Source organism: Sphaerodactylus townsendi, linkage group LG01 (assembly GCF_021028975.2).
Source record: "Sphaerodactylus townsendi isolate TG3544 linkage group LG01, MPM_Stown_v2.3, whole genome shotgun sequence".
NCBI classification, from domain to species: Eukaryota; Metazoa; Chordata; class Lepidosauria; order Squamata; family Sphaerodactylidae; genus Sphaerodactylus; species Sphaerodactylus townsendi.
Genome location: NC_059425.1, coordinates 149,024,175 through 149,051,885, shown reverse-complemented (window position 1 = coordinate 149,051,885; position 27,711 = coordinate 149,024,175). Strand labels below are relative to the sequence as shown.

At 42.0% G+C, this 27,711-nt stretch overlaps 1 protein-coding gene across 1 annotated transcript; it reads right to left on the bottom strand.

The window, feature by feature from the left end:
- Positions 1-394: 394 nt before the first annotated feature.
- LOC125441173 (GDNF family receptor alpha-like) lies at positions 395-27,711 on the bottom strand. Its single transcript, XM_048511554.1, has 10 exons — positions 27,660-27,711; positions 22,613-22,744; positions 15,543-15,692; positions 14,079-14,201; positions 12,190-12,240; positions 9,186-9,513; positions 5,695-5,948; positions 4,197-4,292; positions 1,949-2,030; positions 395-730 (listed from the first exon to the last, which is right to left on the bottom strand). The coding sequence occupies exons 2-10, from the start codon at positions 22,725-22,727 to the stop codon at positions 586-588; spliced, it is 1,344 nt and encodes a 447-aa protein (XP_048367511.1). The 5' UTR covers positions 22,728-22,744; positions 27,660-27,711; the 3' UTR covers positions 395-585.

Here is a 27,711-nt window from a genome sequence, read left to right as displayed (position 1 = left end):
TAGGGCCTGATGGGAATTGTAGTTCCTGAACATCTGGAGAGCCGCAGGTTCCCTACCCCTGCTTTAGGGTCATCACATTTTGGGGGTGTTCTCCACTTGACAGACCTGACACAGAACATTATTTGGGCAACAATACCATTCCCAGTTACGTCAAGAGCACAACTCTTAAATAGTTGGGGGCAGAGAAATTGATACCTCTAAAATATGGGGTGGGGAGGAGCAGCGCAGGTAGAACAGGATATCTATTCAACCCTCAGCCTTACACTCGCCTTTTTGTTATAATTGTCCCCCCGTGACCACTGTTCCTCAAGCTTGAGGGAGGGAGGTGATCCCATTCGGTAAGGAAGAATTGATGGACAACCTCGTTTCAGAATATGACTTTACCAAGAGAACATGTAGTTCCAACCTCAGACAGCTCCCCGGCAGTACATCATGCACAAGGTCTCAATGCACATCATCATGATATTGCAGCAAACAATACATGGTGAAATCGTACTCTCTGGGTGCTCTCTCATATAATGAGATGCTAAGCACTTGATGAAGAGGCAGAAGAGTATAATGTTAGTCATTTTTTCAAGAGGTCTTTCATGATAGAATTGTAAGGGGTTGGCTGCAAGAGGAGCCTGAAAGATTGTTATCCACACAGTTGACGACCCATGGTTGCTGAGGAATCATAAGCCTCTCTGATAGATGAGCAGGTGATGGGTTCTTAGCCTGCTTTGCAAAATCTCTGAAAACAAACAAAAATATATTGAATGATGAGGCTCTTCTTGCCAAACATTGTTTTCAGTATTCAGAATATGTGAATTGTTTTGGTAGCTAAGAGAAAATCAATAGCTGGTCTCATTTACTTTATAATCATGAGAAATGATCCAGGTAATGTTTATATTCCACTGACTAATGTTTCTCTTGTTGAAATTGATGAGAAGTGGACTGGATCATGTCCTTTACTTCACAGAAGTCAAAGACTTCAATGAGATGAATTTTAAGCCATCTATTTCTACAATATTTCTGCTTTTTTGTAATTTAACAATGTGATTTGATACAACACATGACATGCCCAGGCCCCTACCTGGTGGAACAACCTCCCCCCGACCATCAGGGCCCTGCAGGACTTAGAACAATTCTGCAGGGGCTCAAGATCTGGCGAATCCTCACTGGTTTTTGGGGAGGCCAGCCGTTGAGGTGCCGTTCCTTATCTTCCATTCCACCCTGAACTATTATATTTGAGATCGGGATTGTTATTGAGCTTTCGAGCTTTCGGGCTACTGGATACCGATATTGATAATTGACTGTGAAGTTTTCAGGAGTTACTGGATGTTTAAAATGGTTTTAACTGAGATGTAATTTATGATTTTATCAGGGTTTACCGATTGTTGATGTGATTTTGTATCGATTGTATGAATCGCCCATAGCCCATCTTATAGGGATGGGGCGGTATATCAAATTAAAATAATAAATAAGTAAGTAAGTAAGGCAGGCGGCAAGTAAGGCGGCAAGTAAGTAAGGCGAATATGTGCATTATCGGCTGGTTTCATCGACCGAAATATTTGTTAAGGGCGAATTCTCGCAGCATTCCCTCCTGATTATTCGCCTGCATCTGTGGCTGGCATCCCAGAGGATCCTCTGAAGTTACTTTCAGCCACAGATGCAGGCAAAACGTCAGGAGAGAATGCTGCTAGAACACGCCCATACAACCCGGAAACCACACAGCACCCAAATAAATAAATAAATAAATGCCTCATTGCGTTTCTCATTCTCTTCTATACAACATTCCTCACATATTTCTGTTCATGTTGGAAATCATGACTTATTGAAATCACAGATAAGATGACTGAAGATTTGAGCGGTTGAATACTCTGGAAAAAACGCCTCCCATCCACCCTACACATCCCCTGTCCTATTCTTTTGGCATCCACACATAGGTAAAGAATACTGAAGATGTTACCTGGTTTTAAGTAAAGCCAGCAAAACTAATCCCAGGATAAGAATTGTGCAACATGAATACATAGCAACATAGAGCGTGTCACCTAGAATTTAATTTCCAAATAAAAAAAGAAAGAAAAAAGTAAATATTACTGAAAGAGCATCTCATGAGAGTTAAGCAGCAGCATTCCATGTATGGCATGATCCAAAGTTGTATGTTTTTATCCATTGATTTCAGAAGGCAAAATCTTTCATAGTGCAACCCTAAGCAGAATTACATCCTTCCAAGTTCACTGAAGTCATGATAGCATTGCACTATGAGTCTCTCCCACTGAAGTCAAGATTTTAGAGTCCTTAATATTGGCTGGATCATGACTGTTATCGCAAGGAGTTGCATAAATACATTCCTCAGAAGTTCCCAGTGGCCGTAATCTAGCACATACGGTGACCCAAGATAACTGATGATACTTCCTGCATCAGCAAATTAGTTTTAAGGCATTTGTAAAGGGTTTTGTTAATTTTGGGGTGTGTGGCAGAGTTATTGAAATGGAGAGATGGAAACCTGTGATTATTCCACTGGGATCCATCAGTGAGCCAGTGTGAGAATTTTCAACCACAGGCACTGGTACTGAAGCCTAATAAGCAAATATTTGGTATAAGTAAGTTAAGGAGCAGGCCATTTTCTACTACATAAAGTTGGGAATTATATATCTTAAAATTCATTAGTTAAATAAATGACTGTTAGTGTTTCTTGTCACCACCAGAAGTTATTTCCATTTCAGAAGCTGTAAACAATGGTGATTTAGAACTAATTGAAATCATCTCAGTTCCAACAATTTGAAGCAAGATTAATTCATGCCAACTTTATAGTTATCACCCTTTTGGATGCAGTATGAATTTTGAACTGGACAGCGATCTTTGTATAACAGGTTATTAACATCAGTTTTGAAAGACTAGCGTCAATTTAGAATTTATTAATTAATCTGATTAATGATTGATCCTTTTTTCCATTGGATCGTCTTGTGTATATAGAATCCCTCTGTACATGAATTTCTCCAATGTTTTCAGTTGTTGGGCTGGGGGGCCAGGGAGAAGATAGTCAAAAGTATGTACATTTTAAAAAAAAGTATGTACATGACGCTGTTTTCTCTTTACTAAAGTGTCTCCCCCCAGACTCTGCGGGGGAGGGAGTGGGGCTTCACGACAGGTGGCAGCAACACTTCACCCTCCTGGGCTCCCTGCAGGCAGGCTTCTGCCCTCCCCGGGCCCTGGGAAGAGCAGGAGCTGGCAGCAGGGACATGGGGGGGGGCTCCACGATGTGCGGGAGGCAGGGTTCTGTGACCCATGGGGAGGGTCGGAGGAGTTGTCCCCAGGTGCCATTTCCTCCCCATACGCCTCATAGGATTCTACCAAACTGAAAGGTAGGATCCAATTTATATTAATTTGTTTCAGAAAGTTGTGAATTATGTATTTTACTACAACATATGCAAGGCAATGTAGAATATACATAAATACATGAAAGTCACCATTAATAGGACCCTCATTCAAAACCAGTACCAGAAAAACAGACAATTTGCAACATAATTCCTACCAGTAGCAGTGTTTTTAAAGATCTGGCTTATACATTCTGTCTCGTATATCATCATGACACTATTCAATTTTCTATCAATTAAAGGTTAATGGAATTAAATGCCTTCTGAAATGAAACGTCTTCACTTAACAAAGGCACAAGATCAATAAAGTAGCCAGGGGAAAACATTCCAAGATATAACGAAAGAGTTTGACTTGTTCACATTGAATACATGTCATTACAGCAACAGACATGTCATTACAGAAACAGAATTTGGCTGAGGCCTTTCCCTGGGGATGAATGAAATGTTATGCATTTGAAAAATCAGGCATGATAATTTAAAATATAGAAATTGAATTTTAAAACCAACAGGCAACATTGCCAACTGGTAGGCTGCATTTCTTGGATGATTCCCTCCCCTCACAATCTAACATTTACTTTCCTACTTGTTTCTAGAAGGTTCTTTCTACCTTTTGCTTTAAAAAATACTCAGTCTCATAATTCAGGCCATGTATCACAATTTCCCTCTCCATGCCCTTTTACTTTCAAACATTTTTACTGGAAAAAGAGTACCATATAACTTTACTTCTTGCATTTTGAAAATTCTTTTTGTTGCAGATTCTCCATTGTTTTCCATTAAAAAAATAAACCCAGAAATGACCTTCATGGTACATTTAAAAAAAATGTAAACCAAGCCTACCATCAAAAAAGGACTTCTTTTGTGTTGCAGAAGACTTTGTTTCCGGTAGTTCTGTAAATAATGGCCAATTCTCAGCTTTTCTCCCTGCTATTTGACCTAAAAACAGGAGATGATACAGCATTGTTGGGTGCTAATTCTATTCACCCATTCATTTCTTTACCAGCAAAAGCTCCACAAGAGGCTTTCCGATAAAATTTCACAGAAGAAATTACAATACAGTAAAATACTGCCCTAAACACAATCATTCAACAACACAAGCTTTCTGGACTGTATTGTTAAGAAGAAATCACATTTCTGTATTACTTGGGCATGTACTTGGACATATACTGAATTCATAGCATTGGATGAGCAGCCGTCCTTTAGTTTAACAGAGGAGAAAATGTCCTTATGTGACAAGAGGGTCAAATAACAGCAGCTTTTGTTCCTGTCCTATCAATTGCCACGTACCTTGGAGCAGGAAATGGTTTGTGAAGGTTTAGAGGCCTGAGGGAAATAGCAAGTGCTAATGAGATGTGATTTGATTGTGGTGGTGGTACTCATCATCAAAAGTTGTCCTTTTATGTTTGTCAGTATTGCCATTATTAAGGGCTTCCTTTTTTCATATAACCATTTCCTTCTTTGAATTGGCCACAATATGACAGTGTCATCCAAAGCAGTTACACTCTTCTAAGCCCACTGATTTCGATGAATGCAGAAGGGAAAAACTCTACTTAGGACTCCATGGTCAATCTTTGTAGTGGCATACTGATAGCATACTCAAAGTCTTATTTTTTAAAGTTAAAAGTTTGGTGAAGTTCTTTACCAAAAAGAACACTGCATTTTTCCATCTGTCCTTTTATCTGTAACTAGCGTGGCCCGGCCACGCATTGCTGTGGCTTATTGTCGTGAAATGGGAAAGGAACAGTAGCAGCAAATCAACTGCAGAGGCCAGCAGTATGTGCTCATGCAAACACGCAGCCTGATACTGTGTGATGTCAGTGATGCGTGTGCCCGCATTCCTTGGGGGGGGGGGAATGGAAAGGCTCCCCTCCCACACATCTATTCTGGCTGGCCATGATCCTTTACCTGGGAGTAAGTTTGGTTGGTGGCAATGGGTTTCGCTTCTGAGGAAACCCTCTGAGGGGTGCGACACAGCCATTCAAAGTATGTCATGGTTGCTATACCGAGCTTACACCTGAGTAATGTGTGCCTGGTTTTCTTAACTGTAATCGCAGTATTCAGGGAATCTAGGGTGCCTGGCCCTTCCCTCCCATCCCTTGCATGTTGCCCCTCCCTCTCTTCCCTCCCTCACTTCTCTTCCCTTGCAACTTGGTGGACCAGAACCCTAACAAAGTTTTAAAAAGAAACATGGAGTTGTTGTTTTTTTTTAAAAAAAGAATTACACACACAAAAATTTTTTTGTAGGCGTTATAAAGACTGTGGTCTTCCACTTTAGGAAAATGGAATGCTGGCCTAAATGGGACCCTTGGTTGCAAGGCTGTTTTTATGTTAGACTTACTGAAGCAAGAATGGCTTTGGATGATATGATAAAACAGCTTGAATGATGACGATTGTTCCACAGGTGATCTCACATCATAAGTACACTTCACAGGACGGAGGATTCCCCACATGTCAATATAAGCTCTTCTGCACTCATCACTATCAGAGCAATTAAAATCCTTGGTGTCCAAATATTTTACGCAGCTCTTATTTTCAAGACATGATTGGGAGATATCGTTTAAACACTTTGATGTAAACACTTTGTATTTCTCCCTGTAGAAATATAAAACAGGACCATTTTTTCCTGCTGTTCCTGATTGCTGTAAATGCAGCAAAAATGAAAGATTAGCAAAGAGGTTTTTAAGGACAAATGAAATGGGGTGGAAACATAGATTGATCCATGTTAGGCATTTAGTGTCCATTTCAATAGGAGAAATTGAATGCTGGGCAGCCCAATCCAGGGGTGGGGGTGGACCCAACTCTGGAGCTGGTGCAACCATGCACTGGCGTGGGTCCCTATCCCACAAATGCAGTGTGGGGGGGGGGTGACTTACCCAGGCAGGAAGGGGCCATGCAGCTCCAAAGCACCTGACCTGGAAGCCGCCTTAGACCTGCCATTGCAGAAAGCTGTGTTGGTGTGGTACAGGCATGCCAGTGGGTGGAGCCAACTTTAATCAGTATCCACTGCTCACCCAGCCCCCATACACCAATGGAGCAGACCTTGAAGAAATGCTACATTTTTCGAGGCATATCTCCGTAATTCCCTAAGGAAAGTTTGTGCCAGTTCATTGTTTACTTTTTGTTTTCAGGGAGCCTCGCCACTTCAGGAAAGCCCTTTGGAGAAGGCAGGGTGATGCCAGAAAAACAGCGCTCCCCTGCCCCCACAATCTGGATCTTTCACTGAAAGCAAAGGGACCCAAAAATGATCAATTTTGACTGGATTGCAGTCCCTGGTTAGTTAGTGACTGCATTTGACTGCAGTCCCTGGTTAGTTACTGGAGCTCCAGTCCCTAGTTAGTTAAGGCAGCAAATCGATACAGCATATACAGATACAGCAAAAGTGGGGTATAAAAATGATAGCACAGCAGAGGAACACCGTTATTTGTTTACATATCTGTATTGCCTTTCCAGATACCAGTTAGAATTGGCATGTATATACACAAACACACACTTTTGAAACAATATATTACCAAATCAGTAAAAATAATTAAGTAAAATGAAATTAATCTCCAACAATAAAACCATGCAAGTCTATATGTACTAAATCCTGTATTAAAGAATACCAGCAATGTAAATTTGTCTTAGAAACATGTACATGGGTCATAAAAACTTTATTCAGATAGATGGGGAATATAAACTACAACCAATTAACCACAAAAAGAAGGGGTATCATTTCAGTTATAGGCACGGCAAAATGCTAATGGCAGGTACCAGCCTGGCACTTAAAGACTATCATTGTAGATGCTGGGTGAGCTCCAAGAGTAATGGAGTACCAACACTGATAAAGCCCTGTCTCTCGTTGCTACCCGCCTCACTTCCACTGGTTCAGACAAAGAGAGTTTAGAGAAAGATCTTAATAAACAAGAGAACACAGTGTGATGTCTTAATGCTAAGCCATTTACAACACAGTCTTATATAGACATACACCATTGATTTCAGTGGGCTTAGACTGGAGTAATTCTACACAGGATTGCACTGTTAGGGTTTAAAAGGTGAGAAACATTGCTGTGAATTGTTCCCAGTAAGGGGCAGCCAGTAGTGGTGTAGTTACCTAGGGACAAGGGGTACCCGTTGTCCCTAGGCACCACTCTTCTGGGCCCTTTCCCCACTTACCTTAAGCCCTGCGCTACTCTCCTCAAGTAGCGCGGGGTCCCGGGGCACTGCTCATCATAGGGGCGGCGCTGAAGGCCACCGCTTTCCTGACGCTTGCCGCTCTCGCTACTGAAGGCAGGCCGCATCCCTGACGCTCCTCAAAATGGCACCTTTTGATGACCCCGTACATGGGGACGCCCGGGCACATGCCATTAGAGATGCTGCTACGCCGAGAGAAAGGTTAATGCTATACAAAGCGGGCCCACAAAGGTAAGTGGGGAAAGGGCCCTGGTCACATGGGAGTGCAAAACTGGCCCCCGCATGACCAGGAAGCCAGCAGTGGGGGCGGAGCCGTGCACCCTCCATCCTGCCCATGTCAATCACACATGGGCAGGGTCAAGGGTGCTCAAAGATGACGAGGCAGCAGGACTTCCTGTTGTTTCATTGCCTCCCAGCATCCCTGACCCCACCCATGTCGATGACACATGGGCAGGATTGAGGGCGCTTGAAGGAGGCGCGGCAGGACTCCCTTGCTGCTTCATTGGCGATGAGGGCCCTTGACCCTGCCCATGTCGCCATGAACATGGGCAAGGTCTACCCCCCCTTGGCTCCTTCTTGCCAGCTGGGCTCCCAGCAGGCAGCCAGCAGTCCCTTCTGACCTCCCCTCAGGACAGGCCACAACAGACTACAATCCCCGGCCTCGGAGACCTGCTTTTATAAGCACTAGGCTGGGGGTGGGGCTTGGGGAGCAGGACTTCCTGTTGCCTCATGGTTTTCGAGAGCCCTTGACCATGTGTCATCCGAGGGTGCCGGCAGCAATGAGGGGACGGGACGCCAAGCGGGGACGCCTGGAGACAATTTGTCTCAGGGTGCCATTTTACCCCCAGTACACCTCTGGCAGCCAGTGCAGAAATTTCAGCACGTGGTAGACACAATCCTGTAAGTAATGAAGCTTCCTTGTTTTACAGTGGTTGAAACTTGGACTAGTGCCCCATGTAAAGCTCATTATATCATCCAACTTGGATGTGAATACAGGGCATAAATCACAGACCTTATACAAGATCTAGCAAAGCAATCACATTTTTGAACACTCATCTAGGTTAGTAAACTCTTGCAAAATGTGTAAATCAGCAATAACGAAAGCAAAGAGACTGGCTCTACTGCTAGTTTTCTGTTTGCAAGAAGGTTTTTATGTGAAAAAAACATGCAAAGCTGGAATCTCCCACCTGCAGCCTGGGGGAGTTCAGTCCCTCATAAAACCTCTTTTTTCTGTCACCTTATTCTTGTGCATGCCAAGCCAAACCTCGGGTCTGTAGAAGTTGGTGCTTACCGTTTCCTCTCATAGAGCAGATCACCATTCGCTCGGCTTGTGGGATTCATTAGCTGCACAGTTAAAATTAAATGTTTCAAATATACAACCTACACTTGTCTTGAGTTTCCAAGGATGAAGTCCACCTTGGATGAAGCCCACTTTGCACCATAAGCAAAAGTGGGGTATAAATATTTTAATAAATAAAGGAATCACAAAAATATTTTTAAAGAAATTAAATGATTCTGGATTATTGCATATTGCTTGGAAAGCAACTGATTTTGCAGACTTAAGGATAATTTTGAAATGCAATAAAATGCATATGACCCAGAGCTCTGTTATGGCTTTTTGGACTAACTGAACATGAACAAATGTGTCACCATACTTACTGGCAGAGCCTGTTAGCTTGACATGTTTGAAACAAGCTGTGACATGAACGAGCTGGAACTAAGTCAGTGCACAGCTTGCCATGAAGCAGCTCTTTTGAGTGAAGACAGTTTTCATCCAACTCTTCACAGTCACAGAATGTCAACTTCTGGGCGACATTAAAAGGCATGTTTAGGTAGAAGTTTCTTAGTGCTCTTTTGCATTGATCCACGCGGCATGGTGTTTGACGCACTTGGCAATCGCTAAGGTAGGCAGAGAATTGCTTGTTACATTTTGTGTCACTCACACATTCTTCTTGCACACGAAAGCAGGAGTGCTGTGGTTTGTATTCTGAGAAACAGCAACAAAATAGTCACAAAAATGACAGGAATCGGAAAAGGAGGCACAGCCTGGCAAGAAAAGAAGTTGTTGTTCTCTGACTCTGAAACTGGGACCAGTTCAGTCTACAGTATGCAACCAGTTGCCACTTGCAATCACACAGAAGTCATTCTCTCATAGTTTGGCATGTGGGTGGATAACTGAGAGAGTCTGTTGTGGGCTTTTCGGGCTGTGTAGCTGTGATCTGGTAGTTTTTGCTCCCAGTGTTTTGCCTGGATCTATAGCTGGCATCTTCAGAGGTAAGTCACAGTAAGATGCGTTTCTTTCCGTGGCACACAGACCACGGCCACACAGCCCGGAAAATCCACTACACCCAGTTGATTCCAGCTGTGCAATCCTTCAACCATACATTCCTCTAAAGTCGAGGGGTGAAAATATAATTTGCTAAGAACAGGATGTGGGTGGAAGGTAGAAAGCTGAGCTGAATACATGAACTGGAGGGTGCAGACATCTTGCCCCCTTTTTGCTGTCAATGCTGCTTGGAGAATGTTCATGAAAGCCTGCTTCCCAGAGCCATTCAACACCACCTGAGCAGCTCTAAATCAGCAGAGGCAGTATGAGAGAAGATATGAAGTCATGCTGCCCTTGTCACTGCAGGGCAATGAGGGCTCCAAGGAGGGCTGCAGAAGTTCTGCTTCTGAATCCTGCCTTGCTCCAAGAAGGGCTGGCCTGGGAAGAGGGTGCAAGATGCCTCAAGGTGTCCCGGATGCCTCTTAACTGGGCAGGTTCATTGGGACTGAGGGAGATGATCACTGTTGGGTAACTACTTAGGTGCAGACAGAGGTTCCAGGGATCTCCAAGGCCCGTGGTGGCGAACCTATGGCACTCCAGATGTTCATGGACTGGGCTGATGGGAATTGTAGTCCGTGAACATCTGGAGTGCCATAGGTTCGCCACCATTGCCCTAGACTGCTTTGCACCCTGATGTCAGGTTTCCAATTTTGAAATGTTACCAAAGGTTGCCAAAATTGGATGCTATTTCAAAATATACTGAACTTGATAAGGAGACACTGCCCTCTCTGCCTTACATGTCTTGCCTTATTTTTCAGACTAGCACAATTCAGACATTTAACTTTTGTAATAACTTATGAAACCCTCATTTATAAAAGAAAAAAAGGTGATTTGGGATGCGAAGAGCATCTAGCATATCTCAAATTAATTTAAAATCTGAGTTGCCTTATTTTCGGTGCTATTTGTTTACACTAGGACTAGGCTGATGATTTGAATTGTTTTGTACGGGAGTGTCCTTTACTGAAAAGCTCTATTTTAATACATAGCCACATGAGTGCAAGAAATGTCATGCAAAATTGTTGCCCAACAAAAATGGGGAGGAGAAACATGTGGAGGAGGCTTATCCAGCGATGGCATTCAGCAGGTTCGCACCACTTCAGCAGAACTGGTTATTAAAATGGTGCTTGCAAACAACCAGTTGTTAAATTCTTTGGTCGAATCCCCACTACCTTCTTAGCCAGGTTTCAGGACGCAAACTAACCAGGTTTCAGGGAGGACCTCCCCATTGCTTGCGTGGCAGACATGGATTCTTCCAGTTTCTAGCGCTCGTTCTCCCCCTTATTTTGCTTCCCGGCAGGACCTGCTTGCAAGTGGGATAAACCTCATTGGCACGGTTCAGAGCCGATCCGAGGGAAGGGACAAGGGTTGAAACCCTGACTCATTTCCCGCCGCGGAGCGTGCGGACGCAGTGGCTCAGCAACCAATCATCGTTTCGCCAGCGCTGATGCACGCGTGATGCAGCCAGCCTTTCCTGGGGTTTGTTTTTGCTTTTGCAATTGGCGAGTGAGAGCAGAAGGGGATGCGGAAGGACGTTAACTGGTCAAACGTGTAACTGTTGAATCGTTAAATGTTCTGGTAACATTATTCGTAAAAGTGAATGCGTTAAAACATAAAAACACCCAGCTTTTTTTTCGATCATTCCCAAACAAGTATATGTTCCCACAGGGAAAAAGGTCCCGCCCTACTGGCGCACGCCAGCCAATCAGGGGAGACCGGCGAAACGAGATCGCCTGGTAGTGGGGATTACTAAGAGTTCTGGAACCAGGTGTGTCTGCTGTGTGCAAGCCATGGTGGGGAGGTAGGAAACACCGGGATGAAGAGGGCATGGTTTCACTACAAACTGGTTTTGATTCATGTGAAATTTTCCAGTGGGAATTCAACCCTTGAATCCCACCCACTGGGCTTAATGCTGGGGGAAATTCACTGATACAACTCCATTTATTCTTTTGAATACTCACAAAATCAACACCTCCCTCTGAGCAGCCTCTGGGCACTGCAGCCCCTTCCACACATGGAGAATAATGCACTTTCAATCCACTTTCAATGCACTTTGAAGCTGGAATTTACTGTGCAATAGCAAAATCCACTTTCAAACAATTGTGAAAGTGGATTGAATGAGCATTATTCTGCATCTGCAGAAGAGGCCTTTGAGTTTCATCTGGCCCTCTTGCAGGTTTCTTCTGCAGCTACAGTATCACAATGCTATCCTCTACAGAGTTAGCTATGTTATATATGAGCTGCTGGGTATAACTGACATTTGTCTGGGCATCCCAACCTGGAAATCCATACACAAAATCAACAACCTTTAGGGGAAAAAAAACCACATTTGAAGCTTACCAGCATTAGAAAGAGGGGACGACTCCCACTCTGCTTCTGTGTTTTTATGATCTACAACAAAAAAAGGACACAGAAGTGTCAAATCATTTGTGTATTACAATATTGTGTATTACAATATTGTGTATTGTGTATTTCTGTATTCTACCTTAACTCTACAAAATCTGCTCAAGATTTCTACGTCAAGGATTAAAATTATTATAAAAGTTAAATAACTGATAAAACTAATTTATCACAATAAAACCAGTGCATTGGCCAAAAACTTCTACCATGTATCTCAAAGCAGCAAACAACTTGTATCCATTGTAATATATAGGTTAGCCCTTAGATTCCTTTGCAAATCGAACGTGTGAGTATGTAATTGGCATTTTATGAAATTAAGACACATGGAATTAAAGTAACATCTAGAAAAACCCTCAGTTATTTGTGATCTGTCTTGAGTTGCATAAGTTTAATGTGAAGTATTTTAATACATAAAAAAAGAATGCCCAGTAATACAAGCCTCTTTGGAGGCATCTATCTTTCCATGCTCATGTATGGGGGAGGATGGAAAATATGAGCAGTCTACACCTAAATCTGCAGTACAATAAGCCTTAGTGGAGCATGAAGGTGGTTGGAGAGGGCAAGTAGAAGCCACATTACTTCCCACTTAGCAGAATCACATCTGACAGCTCACAAGTCTACTGAACAAGGTAAGATAGACTCTTGATAAGCACATAAAGATGTCCTTTGCCTTGCTCACTAGCCGACATTCAGCACAGGACTTGCAAAACTCACCAATGTCCTTCCCCATGTTAATCCAATAAAACCCAGCTTCCAGCCTCTCTATAGTTCTCTTTCCTCGCGACACTAGTAATAATGCGTTTTCAAACCACTTTCACAACTGTTTGCAAGTGGATTTTGCCATTCAAGTAGCACTGAAAACAGTTTGAAAGTGCATTATTCTGCATGTGCGGAATGAGCCTAGTTTTATTCATTCCCAAATGGGCGTAAACTGTTGATTCATGTGTAATGGTAGCATCCGGTATTTCCTGGGTATCCCTAATTGTTTTCTCCCAGACAGCAGCACATTTACACCTCATAGACACTTTGTACAGTCTCTCTTCTATGAATTTAAACTTAACAAGCTGTTCTATTTTCACTTCTTGAGAAGTTTCAGCCAGAGATGTAGCAAGCAAAAATGGAGCCCAGGGTGGACTCCAAGTCCCCCCCCCTCGCGTGGGCCCCTTTCTTCAGTACAACACTTAACATTACTCAGAGTTCAGCTTAGATATTGGTTTCATAGATGTTACCAAGTTTTCACAGTTCCCTTATCTTAGATGGTACCTCGGCTTATGGTTTCTGCCAATACTCAACCTAACATAGGCTTATCCACAGTACACCTATCCAGCCCTCCCACTAGATCAACTCTCTAAAATAAAACATAAACTCTCCACTGAGATAAAACTTAAAGCAAACTTTTTTTTTATATCCTGGTGACCCACGGGTACACAGGAACTCTTCTCCACCTAGAAGATATTCCTCTCCTGATTTATATGATTTTCACTTGACCCTCTAGTACACTTGCTCAATGTATAATTGCTTTCTCCCAGCACTCAGGCTGTTGACAATAGTTGCCATGATACACTTTGACTGAACTATTCCATCAGAGATGTTTAGTTTTCACTCAGCTAAGGCAATCAGCTCTTAACAGCACAAATGATTCAGACCAACATTTTGAGATTGTACTCATGAGGGAGATAACCTTCTTTCCCTTCTACATCACACTGTTACTAGTCAAATCAGAGTGCAGGAACCACAGCCAATCAGATGACTCCTGTTCCTAGGCTTCCTGTGCCATACTCTGAAGGTAAACAATTCTTTCCTTAGACAGAACTGCAATTTAAAATTACCCTTTTCCTTGAAGTCCATTGCACAGTCCTCTTCAAAAATGCCTGGGTATGCAATCTCTTTCAGTTTTGTTGGCTGCGGGAATCTAATCTGAATATCTGGGGCTGATGAAAGCTCTGGCTTTCCTGTGGAAAGAAATGTTGACCACATGACAAGAAGGAGTGAAGGTACTGGGGATAATGGGTTTCAAATTCTCACTTTGAATTTTGAAAAAATGAGAGACTGAGTTTTGGGAACCCACCTGTCTAGTGTGCTAATGGAAACCCTGAGGACCTCAGATCAGATGCTACATTATATGCAAACAGAGGTGGAGCTACCAGGGGGTGGCAGTGCATGTTGCACTGAGCACACAGCTGGGGAGGGCAGAAAATTGCTCCCCACCCCCTGTGGCATCCCTCCCCCACACACTTACCCTAGTGAAACAGTGCAGGCTGGAGAAGTGGCCTGTTCCCTTCAGGCTGAAAACGGCCAGGTGGTAACTACACTTCCCAGAGAGACCTTGCAATCCCCAAGTTCTCATGGGAAGTATAGTTCCCACCAGGCCATTTTCAGCCTGAAGGGAACAGGCCACTTCTCCAGACTGTGCTGTTTCACTAAGGTAAGTGTGAGATGGAGGGGTGGGAGGCGGGGGGTCAAGGCACCATGGAGGGGGTGTGTGGAAAACACAAAGTGCGCACTGGGTGCAGTGTGGCCCAACTATACCTCTGTATGCAGATATGTACCCCATCCCCAGTTTTCTGCAAGGAAATAAATTTTCTCTATTGACTGATGTGAGCCAATGTACCAAAGAATAAGCAGAACAAATGATCAAACATCTAGGAAGGGACATGGTTTTACTGAAAACAAAAATTTTAAAGTAATTTTCAGTCCAGGAAATAACTCCAACAACAGTACTTTTATTTGCTCAAAACTGGCAAGCAAAGTTTTCTGGATAACTGTGAGGATCTCTTGGTTATGGTATTCCCACACGGATTTCATCAGTTACTCAAATGACATTGGAGTTCCCATCCCAGTGGGAAGTTGGAAGGAAAATGAAAACAGAAGAAATTTAAAAATAACACTCTAAACCATTGACAAACAAAATAAAAATGAGTTACAAAACCAAATTGAGATTTTTTTTTTAAAAAAAATTGAAAATGAAAACAATGCACTATAAATACTCCTGGGCAGAGTATTTGGTCATATTACTTGCTTGTATTTTTCTGTACCTTTCTGAACTAAACAAGCACTTGGTTTTTATTTAATTCTTTTTTAACTTTCTTCGTAGGTCTGCCTTTTCCCCTGAATCAAGGTTGCCTGCTTATGAAGACTCTGGAGTCTCTGTCAGAGGTGGATAAGTAAAAGCAGATAGTCTTATTTCATTCAGGAACTTTTTAAGGCCTACTTTTTGGGGGTGTAGAGGACACGTATTTAGTGTGATAGTTACATTCCAGGAATTTGTACAATGAATGAAAATCATAAGTTACCTTGATTGCCCAAACATTCTTTTCCAAGCAACATTTGGATATCACAGGCATCTTTAGTGCAATTGCAGTGTTTAAATTCTGGTAACTCAGTAACCAAGAACTTGACGACTCTATGACAGTTCTCTGATTCTTGCATTGCGCAGCTATTACCTGGATTGAATGGTTTAAAAAACACGACAATTGTTAATATGAACATATAAAGCTACCTCACAGATCAACCCACTGCGCTCATATGACTGGCTGCAGTTTTCTAGACTCTTAAGGCAAAGAAGGTCTTCTTGAGTAGCGTGGATCATGTCATTTGGAGGTGCTAGAGACAGGACCTCAGACCGATCTCCATTACAAAGTCTGTGTCCTTTCATTGTGCACAGAGACTTCCCACTAGCTTACTCAAGAATTGGTGATGTGCACCAATTTTTTTTAGCACAGATTTGGGTTTAATAAATCCAACATTTTTCAAAAATCGGAAAAGAATCTAGATTCTCATACTGATAAGGGTTTTTTAAGCTATGTTTGGAGTATCCGAAATCATTTAGGATCCTATCAAATCCTATGGGCAAATTTTGTGGAGGCTCAGGTGGTGTGTGTGTGTGATTACTAATGTACATCCACAACGTTAGCAGCATGGCTTAAGGTCACTTTCAGCAGAAGAATCCCAAAGATTAGTGAAGAGATGGGGTTGGGTGTGTGTGTGTATCCCTGGTGCCCTTTCCGTGGAGGGAAAAGAATCCTGGCAGAAAGAAATCTTATTAGGAAGTCTTTGTAGAACTCTGGAGTTAGGGAAATGGAATTAAATCCAGGTATACCATGGTTACTGGTGAAACATCCTTACAAGAACCCTTATTTGAGCTGATTGGGTCAGGGGATTCAATTTTATGGGACCTCATTTTTTTCTCCACTGGAAAAAGTGGAGATTTGAAGGGGCACCCTCTTTGGCACTTAATCGTTTCAGCATAGCTACCATACTTTTTAGCAGAATGAAAATTTCATAAAGACCATGAGTACCCGATGAGCATAACTCCCTGGATGACATAGAAAGTAGAATTCTGATAGGATTACCTTGATGCTCCCTGCAAGATGCATCTCAAGTATGGTGCTATGCTGGAGGCACGAAAACTTTGCATTTAATACAGTGGCCTGTAGTGCAGCTGCAGCTTGTGGCTCGCTATTGCCCAGTTCAAGAACTAAATCAACCCACTTACTGGAGAAGAGGAAGTATCCCTGGGGTCACAGTTGTTAGGATCATTAAAGTGATTAACTTGGGTAAAGCATGTAATTCCTTGCTATTTATTCTCCCTCTGTACCTGGACAGTCAGTTGCATCCTTTAAATGCTTGGTATTGGTTAGAGTACAGTGTTTACTTTTGTACCTGCACAGCTATTCGAAAAGTTATTGAAAGAACTGATTATAAAATTAAAATCTGAGGATGTCAGAAAAGCCTGGCTGGATCAGACCAGTGGTCCATCTAGTCCAGCATCCTGAATACACAGCTATCATGTTTATTTTATTTTATTTTGGCTGTTAATCCGACTTATAGGCCGCCTGTCCCCAAAGGGCTCAAAGCGGCTCACAGCTACAGCTATTATTCAGAGCAGCAATCACATAAAAGCTTAACCTATTATCCAATTCACAAAATTTAGAAAGCAATTATATATGATAAATAAAATTGAACAGCAAAACTAGTTTCACAGTTAATCAAATCGTTAATTAAGATTAAGATTAAAGTCATGGAGAGCCAATAGATATTATACCCTATTTGGTAGGCTCTCACGGAGCTGTCCACCAGCTGGCTATAGTCTCTCTCCTCTGGTGTTGCCTCCCATTACTGATATTCAAAGGTTTGCTCCCTCTGAATGTTCTCTTCAAACACCACAGCCAGAAGTCTTAGATGGATTAATGCTTTTAATTAATTCTTCCTTAAATGGAATTGTTCAGGAGAGCATTTTTTAAGGCAATAGAACTGTACTATAACTGAATTGTTCAGAAATGTGCTTATAGAAATAAAAGAGATATGAACCAATACCACTATGCATAGTACTATGCTTGCTATATGTATTATTCATATCATCACTACATTTTCTACTAATGCAATACCTGGATGGCCCAAAATACCTGGATGGCCCAGGTGGAATCTTTATTGAATCTTATCAGATCCCAGAAGCTAAGCAGGAGTCAGCCCAGGTTAGGCCTTGAATGGGGACACCATCAAGGAATGCCAGGAGTTATTATACAGATGAATGCAAATGACAAACAAAATATGTTAGTCTCATGTCCTAGAAACCCTACTGGCCATACATTGGTTAAGACTTGATGGAACTTTATTTATTTATTTTCAGATTTTTATACTGCCCCTTCCCCGGAGGGCCCTGGGCAGTGTCCAACATAATTAAAACGACATTAATGGAGCATATAAACAACACATCACATATAATATCAGCTCCACTGGAAGCAGCAACATTAAAACCCACATAAGAGCAAAGCGTATCACATTCCAAAATATATATTGGCGTCCAGCTTAAAATCTTAATAAAAAACCCTCCCAGGAAGAAAGGAAACAGAGTAGGGCACCATAGATGTTCAGGGGCCCAAAGGAGAACAGAAGGAGGCACACATCAGCCCCCGCCCCCAAGCCTGGTGGAACAACTCGGTCTTACAGGCCCTGCTGAACTCACTGAGATCCTGTAGGGTCTGGACAGCTGGCAGTAGAGTGTTCCACCAGGCAGGGGCCAGGGCCATAAAGGCCTGGCCTGAGTGGAGGCCAGCCGCATCATCGTAAAGGCCTGGCCAGGAACCACCAACAAATTGGCCTCTGCCTAATGCAGAGGCCATGCAGGGACATATGGGGTGAGACGGTTCCGAAGGTACGAAGATCCCAGGCCGCATAAGGTACTGCAGACACGCAATCCAATACTATTTTTGTGTATTATATCTAGTGCTGAAATACTGTTTTTCTGCATTGAATCTGCATTCTAAATCATGTTTAACAGCCTATGTTTTTTTGAAAAATTATCTAATCCTAATACTTGTACATTGCATATTAGACCTTGTCCCATTAATCCCATCAATTTACAGTGGGTAATCTACCTGGAGTCTCAGTGAGAAAGGTGGACTATAAAATTAGTTAATAAAATAAAAAAGAAACAAAGAATCCATCAGCAATGCTCATGGCTATCACTGCATTTTACTGACAAAAGAGGCCACCATTGAATTACTCATTGGGTAACAAGAGTTGCCTGTTGTAATGAATCTATTGCCCATCAGCTTCATTAGGTGCTCCCCAAGTTCTTATTTGAAAGACGATACAGAAATTCTCCCTATCTACTTACTATAACACATATATAATTTTGTAAACCTTTACCTTGTCCTCCCTTAGCTGTTTTTTTTTTATCCTAAGCTTCAAGCTTAGGTAATAACACTGATCTTTCCCAGTCATACATATTAACAGTTGTCAGAGACCCCTGCTGATAACCCTGTTTATCAACAAGGATTCTAGGAAAATGGACAGGAAAACTCAAAAAGTGGTGGATCTTCTACTAAAAGTGGTCATCGGAGCAGACCCTAAGAATCACAACAATATAGATTGCATGAACTAAAGGACCTTCAACCTTGTGGTATATTTTCTACTTTGGAAACATGCAAAACCCACGTATTCTTATCAGTATAATCATACAGAAGATTTTTCTTCTAGATAAGTTCAGAATCAGATGTACTTTGTCTTTCCAGCTTTATACAACGAAGACAGAGGGAGTGATGAATAGGAGAAAGAGTTGAAGAAGGATTCAGAATTCAATAATGAATGAGGAGCCACAAAACAACCATATGCTCTATTCATGGATTTAGGCCATGCGCTAAGTGGAATCTGCTTCGTTTACGCTGAGAGTACGTAAGAGGATTTATTCATAGTGTTGGATTCAGCTGTTTATTTCAAATGCCAGGAATTCATTTACTTAACAGAGGTGGTACTTTTATGTATATAATTTGTCCCTTTTATTATTGGAGTAGAGGGACATTTGTGAAAACAGACTCACTCAACTAGAAGGTAGAAGATGTTCTTTCTGTTTTCCAATCTGTAAATGCTACATGTTTAATGGATTTAAAATTAACTGCAAATGATTTATGTACTTTGGCTGCACAGAAATGATTGACACATTTTTGGTTTTTTTATAACTAAAGCAAAAATGGACTATAGGAGTTGCAACAATGACAGGGAATTGGGTAAAATTGCCCCTTTATCTATATTCACAATTAGCAGAAGGTGATTTTGCTTGATTCCCTATTGACACTGGAACCCTATCTCCGATGGTTCGTTTTATATCTCAGGTTCTCCAGTTGCTCAGAAAGAAGTTTCGGGACAAACAGCTGACTGCAGGAGGACGGCAAAGGAAAGACAAGCTTCACCACTATCTTGCATGAGGAGTTTTTTTTTTAGGGCCCCTTCCACCTGCATAAGAATTATGTGTTTTCAAACCACTTTCACAACTGTTTACAGAGTGGATTTTTACCATTCTATACAGCTTAAAAGAGCACTAGAAGCAGTTTAGAGAAGTGCATTGTGTATTCTGCATGTCTTGGAATGAGCCAAGGTTCCAACTCACCGTGCAGGCTACAGATATGAATGAGTGGGAGGCCAGGCATTGTACAGCCAGGTAACAACAGCAGACTCTAATTGGGAGAACCCGATTGGATTCCTCTACATGAAGCCTGCTGGGTGATCTTGGACCAGTCACAGTTCTCTCAGAACTCTCTCAGCCCACGCAGAGCCAGGCAATGGCAAACCACATCTCTTACCTTGAAAACCCTACAGGGTTGCCATAGGTCAGTTGTGACTTGAAAGCACACACATAGACATGAATTAATCAATGCCCCAGTACCTTATGGGAAGATGTCTTTTCCTGAAGACTTAAAAGTTGCTTCAGTAAAGCACATTAGGATTACCTAACGGCACTTTTGTGTTGCTTTTTATTTGCTTTGTTGTTTTAATTCATGACAAAGGAAGTATACATTAAGACCTTATGATGGGTTGGTTCCAATGACTACTTTCTGCTGTTTTTCTGTGATCGAATAAGTCTTCCTCCAACCAATTTTCTTTTTTTAGAGGCAGTCTTTTGCCATGGAAAGAACATGTAGTAGAAGGGAGTTATTGGCTCCAACTGATTTTTGGATACAGCCTATTATCATGAACATCTTTGTTTCAATACACCACGAATAAAGGCTAGCTCTTCTACAAAATAATGTTGTACTCTGCAGTTTTCCTGTAACTATACATAATACATTAGTTTCATCATATAGCCAATTACCATACTCTAAAGCATTATCTGATGGAAAAATCTTTTTCACTAAAAAGATATCATGATTTCCACTGAAGTGAGCATATTCATCTCCAGTTGAAGTGTACTGTTCCTGCAATGGCCTCCAAATATCCAAGCAAAATGCTATCAGAACCAAACAGAATATTTTTACTAACCATTCGTCAATATTTCCAGACAAGTTACCCAAATAATTTACATTTGACTGAGTTCCAAACAGAATGTAGATAACCTCCTCTAGGGACCCCACAATTCTAACAATGATCAGAATTTAAATTACCAATGTACTTCAGCTGAAAAAGGCTACTAAAATATTTTCCTTTAGAGTAATGCTAATAGCACTTAGATTTCACTGGGATTTAGGATTCAGAGTAGTTGCAATCAAGAGGTGCATGAAGGAGGAGGAAGTCTAGAGAGACTAAAAGAAAAGGGGTTATTGGTGAGATGTAGGGCTATAAAAACCCACATAAGTAGTGAATAGCAGCCTCTTAAAATTAATGTGTTTACAAGCTCTAGAACTGAATCACTTACATGGCACACCCCCAGCTATCTTCCAACATTTTTCAAAGTCCACCTATATGCCTTTCTTTCAGACTTTTTAGAATTCTCTTCATCATGAATAGCACTTCGCAACTACTTTCATGGCCCACACCCTTCTTATATATTTGGAGTAACACTTGTTCTTTTTGAAATTAACAAAATAAGAACTATTCCTCAACCTCTTACTAAAGATTCCAGGACTTCTACATTTTGCCCCCAATACTGATCCATGATAATTGGACTTTGACACTGCCTTGCCCTTTCCCTTCTTGCTATCACACTCACTTCACCCACCAAAGTTCTGGCATATGAGTCCCCTGGGTGCTGGAAAATACACATTGATCCATATTATGAGGCCAGAATACAACATTTTCCTTTGGTATTTAAGACAGACATATATAGTTTCATTGAGAATTCTTCAGCTTTGAGCTGTCCTGAAGAGGAGCCCCCACATAATATACATTACAGTAATCCAACATATAGAGACCATGGATCACCATGGCCACGTCAGACAAGTCCACATATAAAGGTGCGTTAATGTATATTCAAAAATGTTGGTTTTAAAAATGTGTTTGCCACTTGTGTGCCCTACATTGTGGCAAAAACAGGCATATAAATTAAGTGTTGGAGGAACAGCCTCTTAAGTCAGAGGAAAGAGACATCAGCCACAAGAAGGATGCCACCCAATATTATTTTCTCTTGACAACATGTTATCAACTGAGAGGAATGGAAATTCAATTTGCAGGTAGTGGCCTTCCCAATTCCCTGTCTACCCCAGTCAGGGAGATCAGTCCAAAACAATTGATACACATCTGACATGGGTGTATCTGACACAGGATCCACTTTTAACCTGTCTTCCAAGTTTGATCAGTTGAGGGTTATTCACAGAAAAGAACCTTTTGAAAGAGGCCCACACAATATCAATGAAATTGACACTTGGGGGGGGGGGCAGCAGAGATTTAAATCAACAGAGCATGAGTAGGTGAGCTGGATGATAGTCTTCTAATGCAAAGGAGGCAGATTTTAAACACCTGCTTAGCTAACAGCATCTCACTGGCCTATGATGGGCTATGTTTTTGATTTGTCATTTTCCACTAATGGTACAACTTTAGCTTCCCAAACCTTTTGAATGCTGACGAGTCTTTAATTTTAATCCCTCTTACCAGACCACCAGAAAAAGGGTTTGTCTGCTCTCAGAAAGAAATACACTTTTTTCATAGTTACCTGGAATGCTACAAACACTTTCAATAGATTTCCAGATACTTTCACATTTACGAATTGTGCTACATTTGTCTCTCAAGCGTTGACACCTTGATGTCTGGAAAGTAGATGTTGTCATAGAACAGAACACCAGCACTGCAAAAAAAGATACACAATGGTACAGTTTAAACATGGGAGATGTTGTTTTCTTGTTATAAACTAACAGAATACAATGTGTTATAATGGCTTATTTACTTTATACCTCTTCTTTCTCCTCATGAGGACCCAAAGCAGCTTACATTGTTATCCTCTCCTCTATTTTAACCTCACAACAGCCCTGTGAAGTAGGTGAGGCTGAGAGTGTGTGACTAGGCCTAGGCCACCCAACAAGTTTTCATGGCAGAGTGGGGATTCAAAACTGGGGCTCACTGGTCTTAGTTCAGCACTCTAACCCCTATATAACACTGGCTCTGTTGCCTGGTAAAGGAAAAAAATGAATGCATTTATCATTGGTGTCAGCATAAGTTGAATTCCAAATACATCAAATCACAAGCACTGTGGCTCAGACATTCAGACCTGTTACTTCTAAAAAGGCAAAGCTACCTTCATTGTCACGTTTGATTGTGATTCTCAGTTCTGCTCTTTCTAACTAATTAATCTTCTTGGCTCTTGCTTCAATCTATTTTAATTAATTTTTCATTACTAATCTAAATAGAAGTCCTAGAGTAAAATTACATTCAGTTTGATGACTCTTAAAATTATCAGTGCTGTATCAGTGCAGTCCATCATGTGTATGGGGTTTTGTGCGTGTTTTTTTCATTTGTTCAGATCACAAGTTCTAAAATAAGGTTTGCTGGCACTCAAGGCCACCTGCAATTACTGTCTTCCCTGATATGCACATGAGGGTTTGTTATGAATAACTGCCTTATAATTTTACTCCTTCAAAAATCAGATTTGATATCCAATTGGGTACCCTTAAATTTCTAACAGTTCAATATATCTAGCTATTGATCGTACTCAAACTATGGCCGTTTCCGCACGGCGGCGGAAACGGCGAGGTCGGCGCATTGCGCGCCGACCTGAAGACGCTGGGACCGTCCGCATGGACGGTCCTTGAAGCAGCTGGGCAGCCGGCGCCGCGGAGCGCCGGCGCCCAGCCGACCCGGCCTGGTTCATGTTTGCTTTATCCTGGGCGCCGCCTGCTTCGAAGCAGGGCGCAAGAAGGGCCAGGGCGGTGGTCTCCAGGCTCCTCGCGACCGGAGGCCTGGGGAGAAGCGTGAGTGCCAGGGTGGGAGTACGCATTGAAGCCGCTGCCGTCACCGGCAGTTGCTACGCCGCTGCTTTCAAAAAAGAGCGCTTCTGGAAGCGCCTGGGGAACGCTTCATGCCGGGTCAAGGGCTGGCTATAAGCAGCTGGCACTGCATAATGGCTCTGGCGGTGTTTTCTACCTCGCCTCCAGTCACGACCGTCTGCAGAAACGGCCTATGACATTTCTCTAGCAAAAAAAGATGACAACTCCATCAAACATCATTCTAAGGCACTGGACACAGGAGTGAGGGGTGGCATGCAAGGGAGGGGAGGGAGGGAGGGGAGGGGGCATATGGACATGGCTCACCCACCCTAGTGGAGGGAGGGGAGGGGAAGGGGTGGCATGCAAGAGAGGGTGTGAGGCCCACATCTGGACCTGGCCCACCCACCCTAGTGAAGGGAGGGGAAGGGGAGGGAGGGGTCTCATGCAAGGGAAGGGGAGGGAGGGAGGGGTGGCATGCAAGGGAGGGAACTCCTCATTATTCTAAGACATTGGACACAGAGAGAAACTGGACATCAGACTTGGGACTCAGCATTAAAGATGAATCAGTGGACATTCTGCTGAGAAAATGTAATTTTTGTCTGTGAACTATCTTATGCTGTTTGCCCCATACATATGATAATCATTTGACTCAAAGAAGTAACTTTACAACCATAATTCATTTGATGTCATGCATTTAAACACTTTGAATCCCAGATCCAATCAAGGGTAGTTACTACAATAATAACAGGGAACTAATTTTGATTTTCTATCTCAATCTCGACTTTTCTAACATATGTTTACATTTGAAACCCAATAAACAGTCTGTTAAGAGTTCCCACAATAAATAGTAGGCTGTATTGCACCAATCTTCCAGCTGGCAAAAGAAGGAAGGCCATCAAAATGAAGATCGTGGAACCCATGGGCACAAAAGCCATGTGGGATGGGTGATGCAGTGAAGAAAAACAAAGGAATCTGAGTGGAAGAGCTGGTGAGATTCAGCCTAATGGCTTGAATCCTAAGCAGTGCAGGTGGGGTTGCATTAGGAGAATGCAACTTTTCTGCCTTCCTCTCACCCTTTTGTTCCTGCTCACATAAGCTGCTGTGGTACAGAGGAGTCAAAGAACACTGTGGGGCAAAAGAGGGAATCAGAAGCATCAAGAACAGGCAAAAATTACCCTTCCCTCTATGGAAAACAACTGAACTATTCCTTTGGGAGAGCTGATGCTGTGTGGATGAAAAAACACCCTAGGATCCAAGTCAATGAAACCGTAAATAGCCTTTTAGTCTAGATAGCATGCAATGCTTTATAGACCTATGGTTTGACCACAGAAAGTAGATGCACTGGTCTTTCCCAGAGGATTTGTTCAGCTATTATCAGAGTGGAAATAACAGGAACAAAAAGAAAAAATTAAATATATGGATTGTATGGCAACAGGACACCAACTTATCTGCAATTTTCTTCTAAGTGTGATTAGCTGATCTTCCTTTTTCCATTCCAAGCCAAAGGGAAATGTCAATAATAGTAATAATAACTCTTCTTGTGACAATGTATGCACTTAGGCTTTTTACTTAGCAAACAACAGCCGTATGTTTAGACAAAACCTGCTACTTTCACGCCAACTCGATAGCTAGCTTTTCATATCAGTGTTGGTGTTAGGTCAATCTGGCTTGGCATTATTTGTGAGCTGTAGTGTTTCACTAGCCTAAATGCCCTGTCCAGATGTCATCTCCTGTAGGAAAACACCACCTTACAGGTAACACTGGGGTGCGAAGCCAGTACCAGCTCACCAGTACCGTCCTATTTCCAACCAAGGCATAAACACATGAGAAGTGTTCTGCTCCCACATTTGTCTCTAGGAATGAGAAAGACATATGACTCATGACTATCAACAGGTTAGAGCATTTAAAGGATTACACAGAGCACCAGTAACCCTGGACACTAAGCCATGCTGATGCGACAGAAAGGATTGACCTAGGCAACCCACCTGGTTTCCAGCATATGATTATGTTTGAACTAAAATGGACTCAAGATGTCTGAATGGGGACCAGCATGCAACAGGTCACAAAGACTTGGTCACCTTGAGATGCCTCGGTCAGTCACTGGGATCCTCCAGACTCTCTCTCTCTCTCTGCTTCATTTGCATCATAAAGTAGTAACTGCAATTGTTGTATTGATTGGGAGGGAAGCTGTCAGAATCTATCCAACAAAATCACTTACTTATAGAAATTTGAAAATAAAAAAAATACTGATTTTCTGAGGACCGGTCTGTACTCATCATCAGACCAGATCCTAATAAAAATGTATGTAACAGTGTGATTTGACTTTTCTTAGTCCTGGTTTTTACCATTCTAGTTAATGTTATTGTATTGGGTTATTTTTTCTGTTGTAAGATTGTTGTTTTTATCATAGTCATAAACCACCTTGAAGCAAAAGAATTAAGTGTAAGATTTAAACATTTTAATAGAGCCACTTTTTCTCTCTGCTGTTCTGTCTTAAAACACCATTTCCAGTTAACTGTGGATGTAGCCTGACCAAAGTTAACCACATGTAATGCAGAGCTAAGTATATGCTTCAAAGGGTCTTGTAGTGAAATAAACAAGATTCAGAAGTGCTTAATGCTGGGAAGAACATGCTCTGTGTTCCAGAAGAGAGACTTTGAAAAGATAAGCAGAGCATATTGGCTTCACATATGAAAAATTCGAAACATGTGTTTACGCATAGAAATGTGACAGACTGACTTTGTACACTGAGTGTATGGTTGAGCATCAAAGGCTAGCTTCTTTGTCAGCTGGCCTTAAACAACTTGCAGGATCTCAGACTTCCACTACCAGTGTGGTGTAGTGATTAAGAGCAGTGGACTCTAATCTGGTGACTTAAGTTTGATTCAACACTCCTCCTCATGAAGTCTGCTGGGTGACCATGGGCCAGCCGCAGTTCTTTCAGAACCCATCTCAAAATAGGAAGCCACAAGACAGAGAAAAGTGGGGTATTAAAAAAACAACTCTTCATCTACCTCACTTCCAACCAGCAAATAATAATATTGACCCACAGTCTCATAACAGTCTTGTAATAATGCATTTGAACAGGTCCTGAGGAGGTGTACTACACAAATACTCTGTATTTTTATTTACACAAAGAATGTTAGAGCCACTTGGCTGTTACTTATTATAGTTGTAAATGTAGGGAAAGAATACCACAAATGAAATAAGCATACATATTTGAAAAGCTCAAGAGTATTTTCTAGTAAAGCTGAGGATGATTGTAAGAGACACACGTCTACATGGTCTATACTGTTTAGTTGTTTGAAGGATCAAAACTTGAGAGATAAGTAGACAGACAGACAGACAGACAGACAGACAGACAGACAGACAGACAGATCTCAGTCTAAAGGAGTCCAGGTGGATAGTGAAGCAGGAATTTAAAGCAACAGATATAGCTTCCCCTCTAGTAAAATTTAAACCAACTTGTGTTTTTTTAAGAAGGCAGGGGTATTGTTATGAAGCCTAAAAATCTAAGGCAAAAAACAAGGAGTAGGGAAAGGAAGCAGAAAACTGACAGCAGTAGAATGTCAACTGTTGTCAGCGTCCCATAAGATTTAAAACATCTCAGAGAGTAGCAAGCAGAGGAGCTTACCCTGCTGGATCTCGGTGGTTGAGACTGACAAACGTGCCGGGTCACAAGCAACCGAGGTGGAAATTCAATAGAAAGTGAAACGTCCTTCCAAGCAAGCCCTGATAGGAGCTGGACGCGCAAGGGCAGAACACTTTGAAAACTTCTACCTGTGAAGAGCAGGGACCTTTACCGGTTTCGGAGGCGGACGCGGACGCGGAG